The 7,239-nt window shown below is 17.0% G+C and overlaps 1 protein-coding gene across 1 annotated transcript; it reads left to right on the plus strand.

The window, feature by feature from the left end:
* Positions 1-2,766: 2,766 nt before the first annotated feature.
* On the plus strand, positions 2,767-4,607 carry LOC128960821 (uncharacterized). The gene is made up of 4 exons (XM_054306957.1): positions 2,767-2,860; positions 2,970-3,005; positions 3,513-3,725; positions 4,287-4,607. The coding sequence occupies exons 1-4, from the start codon at positions 2,824-2,826 to the stop codon at positions 4,550-4,552; spliced, it is 552 nt and encodes a 183-aa protein (XP_054162932.1). The 5' UTR covers positions 2,767-2,823; the 3' UTR covers positions 4,553-4,607.
* The last annotated feature ends 2,632 nt before the right edge of the window (positions 4,608-7,239 follow it).

The raw sequence follows: 7,239 nt of genomic DNA on the forward strand, positions 1-7,239 counted from the left end.
TTTGTAAATCACAAATATAGCATTTATAATGTTTTGCAAATTAATAATAAATTGTCAACATTGTTCAAGGTAATTTAAATAATAATAATAATACTGTATTATATTTTTATATTAAATTTATCTAATGTTTTATTTTGTTTATATATATTGAATATATTTTAGTTAAAATCATTGATTCAATGGTCATCTGATGGTAAATTGGGTTTCTATTGTTGGCATTTATTTTTGATCAATCAGTTTACATATAATATGGTAATAATGATAATTTTAATATACAGTACATATTATTTAATTTTTAATTTATTATTTTTTCCGCCTATCTATCTTACAGTTTGTTTTTCAGACAACAAAACTAACTATAAAACTATTTTCATTAGTATTATAAATAAATTAAAATTTTTATGATAAAGTTTTGTAATAATTATAGTTATTATAAGTTTATTATAATAATTAAATTAAAACTATTAATATTATTATTATTTTCTAAACGATATATTTAATATATTTAAAATTATATGTGTTTGTATGAAAATATTTTAAATATTATGATAAATTATAATAATTTATATCATTAATTATTATAAACAATTTTTATTTATAATTATGTCAAATAATTATTTTATAAATAAGTTAAGCAATAATTTTTTGTATGTCAAACAATAACTTTTGAATAATTTATTATTTTCAGCTAAATATTAGTTTATAGTTTACAATAATAAGTATCAGTAAAATAGATAAATAATTATTTTTTAACATAATATATCTGTATCTTTAAATTATTTGATAACTATGTTTTTTAATAAAAATATTACCAATAAATCCAAACTAATCGTATATAATAATATATTATATCTATTTTCAAAAAATGTTATAAATATGGTTTATCTAAATATCATCCTGGTTACTGTCGTAATCAAAAATTATGTCAACTATATAATCTAATAATGTTTATTGAATTATTGAAAACAATTATATTGATTGACCTGGATAATGAATTTCTAGCTAAATTATTTGGTGAATTTACATACTATTGGCCAATACGCAGACAATATTCAATAATTAAAATTGTAGTTATTTTAACAATTTTCATAGTCAAATGTATCCAGATAGATAATGGTGACAACAAAAATCAACTACCTGAAATTTCCACAATACAATTAGATAGAAAAATTGAAAAATACTATCAATTACTGATTACTATCTATAATTTATTATGTATATTCCTATCAATTATACCAGGCTTATCTACTTGGTCATTGTTTTTTCAGCTAGATGATTTATTAACCTATGGACTAGTATGGACACTATACTATGGTATTGTCTATTTTATAGTTGGCCAAACATTATGTTCACATATTGTATTTATTATAATACAATTTCAGATAATGACTATCAAAATCAAATCAATTAATATGAAAATTACATCAATGATTATATCGAAAAAATTAGATATAAAATTATTATCAAGCAACATTATCATGTTTACCAAACAATTAGACTATTTGAATCAAAATTGGTCACTCTATATATTTATCTATTGGATAACATTTACTATACTAATATCAAATGTTTTGATTAGCCTAGTATTCAATAGTCTATCAAAATTTTTGATTATATTTTTTATCTTATTTTTATTATTAGTATTTTTATTTATAACATCAATCATATTGTTTGCAAGCAATGTTAATACACAGTATCGTAAAACAAATAAACAATTGCATAGATTATACATTATGATTGATCGTATTAATAATGATAAAAATATTGGCAATAATTATAATAATAGCAATAATTTTTACTATTGGTTTGTAAATCGCAAATATAGTATTTATAATGTTTTACAAACTAATAATAAATTGTCAACATTGTTCAAGGTATAGAAAATTATTTATTTTTTTTATAAAAAATACAATACTCTATAATTATAATAAAACTGTATAATTTTTTTTGTATTTATTTTTATTTTTTAGTTAAAATTGTTGATTCAATGGTCATCTGATGGTAAATTAGGTTTCTATTGTTGGCATTTATTTTTGATCAATCAATTTACTTATAATATGGTAAAGTAATAATAATTAAAAATTAATTAAAAAATATTACGATTTTATTTATTAATTAAATATTTTTTTGTGGTTATTTTAACAGTTTGTTTTTCAAACAACAAAACTTACAATAAAACTGTTTTCATTAGTTTTATAGTAAAATTAAAATATTGGTTTTAAGTTTAAAAATTATTTGATTCAATTGTATAATATTATATTTAATCATTTATAAAATAAAATTAATTTATAAATGTTTTAATTATTAATTACATATATTAAACAATACAGTATTACTTATATAATTAATTACTTTAAATTTGTTAAAATTACAAAACTACATTATAAAGCATAATTTGTTTTATTTAAAAAATACTATAATTTATTTTATTTTTTACTATAATTTTAAAAATATTTTTAATTGTAAATTTTGTATTTAATTAAATAACTATGTAATTATAAATTTAGTTAAAAATTTTTAATATTAGTTAATTTTTTTTATTAAAAATATTATTTAAATAAGTTATATATTTAATTATTATTTAATAAAATTTATACTAATAATAATAATGATAATCATTTTATATTATCATTAAGCAAGTACTGTATTATAGTTACTAAAAATTTTTAATAAACAACTAAATGAATGATTGTTCATAATTACAAATTTTATAAAAATCACATAAATATCAAAAAAATCTTTTTAAAAATATTAGTAATTAATTTTATTATAACAGTTAAACTAAATTACACGTAATTACACAAAATAATTACAACTAACTAAATGAAAATGAAACGTCTAGTTTTAATAGTTATAATATGTAAGTAAAACTTTTAATTTTATAATTATTAATTTACTGTAATTTATTATATGACTAATATTACTAAAATATATATTTATAACTTGTTAATGATTTTGTTGTTGTCTAGGCTATCAACTATATAATTTAATCAATGGTTTACGAGGTATTGTTCAGTAAAACTATGATTTTATAACAAATACTAACCATTTTTATTTAATTAAATAAAATAATTTATAAATATTATATATAAATATAGATAAATATAGATAAATAATCTTTTTTATCATAAAAAATCAATACTATTAATAAATTACAAATATATATATATATATAGAATTTATTACTTAATTAAATAATTAATTAAGGTATTACTTAAATACAAAATTTATGAATAAAATATATTTGTAATATTATTTAAAAAAAAATTATATTATTAAATGTGTAGACAATTAACAAAACGAAACAAAAAATAATAATTTTTAATTTTTTATATTATATATATATGTTTTCCCCATATATATACAGTATATACAGTATACTGTAAATTTTTTATAATATTTGTAAATAACAACTAAAATACAAATTAATAATTTTTTATATTATATATATATATATATATAGATATGTTAGTCCTATATATAGTGTTAATATTTGTATATATAATATATAGAGACTACACTAGACTATCATGAATTGTACACCAATTGTAACAATCCTAACGTTTACCGTATCTCCCGGACCGAGTCGGCCACCCGTCAGTCCAGTTGTCAACAATTGAATCCATCGGTACCAACACTACGTGATTATAACCTAACCGACAACACAGGCATACAATCAAAAATTGTCATCACTTTTAATCAATACAATGATTATACAACTAATGGTATGTAATTAATATTTATTAATTTTTTAAACAAATAATTTAAATTTTACTATAATCTAGCTTTATATAAGTAATATCAAAAAACAGATATTAATAAAATTTGTGTAGGGTAATATTAATATTTATATTGTTTAAAACTAATATATATAGTATAAATTATATATATTGTAATTTAGAGGTAATTTATTTAGAGTAAATCAATTTAAAATTAAAATATTAATTATAATACACACAATATTAAAGCACTAGTCAGCAAAACAAAAATCAATTTTATATTTTTTAAAACTATTTTTTTTTAAAAAAAAATTATTTGATATTAAAATTACACAAAACTTTATATAATTTTATTACTAGTCATAAAATATGTCTCAACAACAATAAAATATTTGATAACTAATATATCATTATATACTATACTATACTATATAATAACATCATTAATAATATATATATATATATAGAATTGATTATAATTTGTTAACTAATAAATTATTATATTTTTATGAATATATATACTGTAATATAATTATTATACATTGATTTTTTTTTGGTGTTATATAGATAAGACAGTGAAAATATTGGCCTATTTTGGACATGTATCTGAAGGTAGTGAGCAATATATGGATGCCTGGGTACTACTGGTTCGCAAATATGATAATCTAGACTATTGGCAACAGTGTAGCCAAGAGCCGGGTCTAATTAATATGTTTACAATTGAAAACTATATATATTTTTATAGACAAAAATTTGGCGGTTCAATACTAAATTGTACTGGACCAAATACAGAAAATCTTATACACTATAGACCGGGACTATTATCGGACTAAAAAAAATTTTAGTTTTTTAATTTATCATCATGCTAATTTATTTTAATAATAATAATCTTATTTAAAAATTTTGTAAACACTTTACTATTTATTTTATTTATATAAGATTCAACTATTTTATTTTTTATAATATTTTAATTATTATTATTATTAAAGCAGCAAAATTAAATGATAAATTAATAATAAACAAGTTATTAAGTTTATTTATACTTAAAAAAATAATGTCTAAATTGATTTTAATATTATTGAATTCATATCGATAGATGCTAGCACTGGTTCGTATACAATAGATAAATAGTTTAACTAAAAATTTTTAAATAATATTATGTTTATTTATTTTCTCAATTAAATCAATTATAATTACTATTATCATGGTTATGAATTTAGGTTTAGATTTATTTATGAACTTATTTTTTTTTTGTATAATATATTATTATTTTTTAAACTTAATTTTTTTATAATATAATAATACACACACACACACACACACACACACACACAAACAAATTTTAATGTATCATATAATTGATATATAAATTGTAAAGTGTAGTAACAAATTTGTAATTAAATTAAAGTTATTATTATCCTTATTTAGTTAACTAGTTATTGTCATATTGTTTTTATAAATAAAAACAATTTATCAAATTTAATATTAAAAAATTGTTATTTAATTTAACTAGTTGATGTTATTTATAAATACTATTTTTGTAGTGTAATTAATATTAATCTTATTTTATTAGATAATTGTTTATCATTTATATAATTATAATTAATTGTAATTATTATTGAGTATACTTGTAATTTAATATACACTCTATATATATATATATAATATGCTAAATACTATCTTTATTTTAACATTTGTAAAAATTAATTATAAAACTAATAATAGAAAATTGATAACATTATATAGTACTTAAAAACATAATAATAATAATTGCTATAATTATAATACTTGTAAAMTTATACAATACAAATACCACACCCACTCACCCWCACACACACACAYAATACATTAACTTAGATACTATTGACCACACATAGAAAAATATATATATTATTTTAACAATACATTTAGTTTATGTCATTAAACGATATTATGTTTAATGAGTATCTAATCATAAAATCAATAGCTAAATGGTTTTATAATTTTTATGTGTTTGCCTATCGTAAAGCTATTTAATATAACATACTATATATACAGTATATATATATCCAGAATATAAGGTACTGTTTAAACAGTACATATATATATATATAAAAAAACAATAATTTACATACGATTTCATTAAACGATATTTCATCTATGATTTACATACAGTTTGTTGTTGAAAATAAAAATCATTGTGTTATAAATTTTTGTATTTTTTTCACATACAATTGCATGTCATATTAGACATACAAATAAATAAATTTTATAATATATCTATTGTAAATTATATAAATAAATATTACCTAACATACATAAGTAATGTCGTTTCAAAAGTACAAAAACTAGTATTATTTTTAAACGGCAAATAGAATGACATTTATTTTAGTGTATTAAAATAACATAAAATTATTAATATTAGGTTGACTAAGTAGTTTTGGATTTTAAAAATTAAATATGTCAGAATTTTGTTTTAAGACCTTTGAATATAACTTGTATTCTAAGTAATAATTAGCACTTTTGAAAATTTTAATCAATTTTTAAAAATTTTACTATACAATAGCTTCATGATAAGCATCATTGCAATTTTCAGCGGGCGATATCAATGATTTTATTGAATAAAAAAGTTTCATTTTCAAATATTGATCTGATATCTCGTAAACAATTGTTTATAATTTATTATTGATAAAGAAAAATAATAATTTAAAACAACATAATTAAAATTTAACTATCTATTTTTAAACTTTTAAATGAAAATAATTTTTTTCAATGCTTTGTGCCATCCAAAAATAATGTTACTTTATGTATAATAATAACGACATTACTTATGTATGTTAGGTAATATATATATATATATATATATATATATATATATATATATATATATATATATATATATACATAAAATAGCATTTACTGAAAATGATTTTCATAATTTAATACAGACACAAAAAAATAACTATAGATACACACCAGTAATAAATAATATAATAATATATTAAATTTTATTTTATTTCGGGTTTTCAAAAACTATCTTATTATACAATATATAATATATATATAATAAAATATATACATATATATTGTGTGTGGCATTAACTCAGTATTACGTGCAGATTCAACAAAAATATTGTAAATATTATATATATATTATTATATTATAATATTTTATGCTATCATTTAAAAAAATATGGTATTAATTTTGTATGCAATGCGGTATACAGTTATAAAGGTATTAATGTTTTGATGAATATATATATATATATATTATATTATAGTATTAAGTATATTGTATTTAATAAAATAAATATCTGTATATAAAATAAGATCTATTTTAAATGACATTTAGACATATTATAATAAATTATTATAACATAAGTTATTTTAAAAAAATTATAATAAATTGTTTAGAAATTTTGTATTATATTTAATTTGTTTTTTAAAAATAGTCATTACTATTGTAATTGAAAAATAAAAATTATTTAAATTAATATAAAAATTATTAATTGAAATGCAAATTATACTAAAAATTATTTTT

Source organism: Oppia nitens, unplaced genomic scaffold, assembly GCF_028296485.1.
Source record: "Oppia nitens isolate AA-2021 unplaced genomic scaffold, nextdenovo-longstitch-racon4-pilon3 scaffold57_pilon_pilon_pilon, whole genome shotgun sequence".
NCBI classification, from domain to species: Eukaryota; Metazoa; Arthropoda; class Arachnida; order Sarcoptiformes; family Oppiidae; genus Oppia; species Oppia nitens.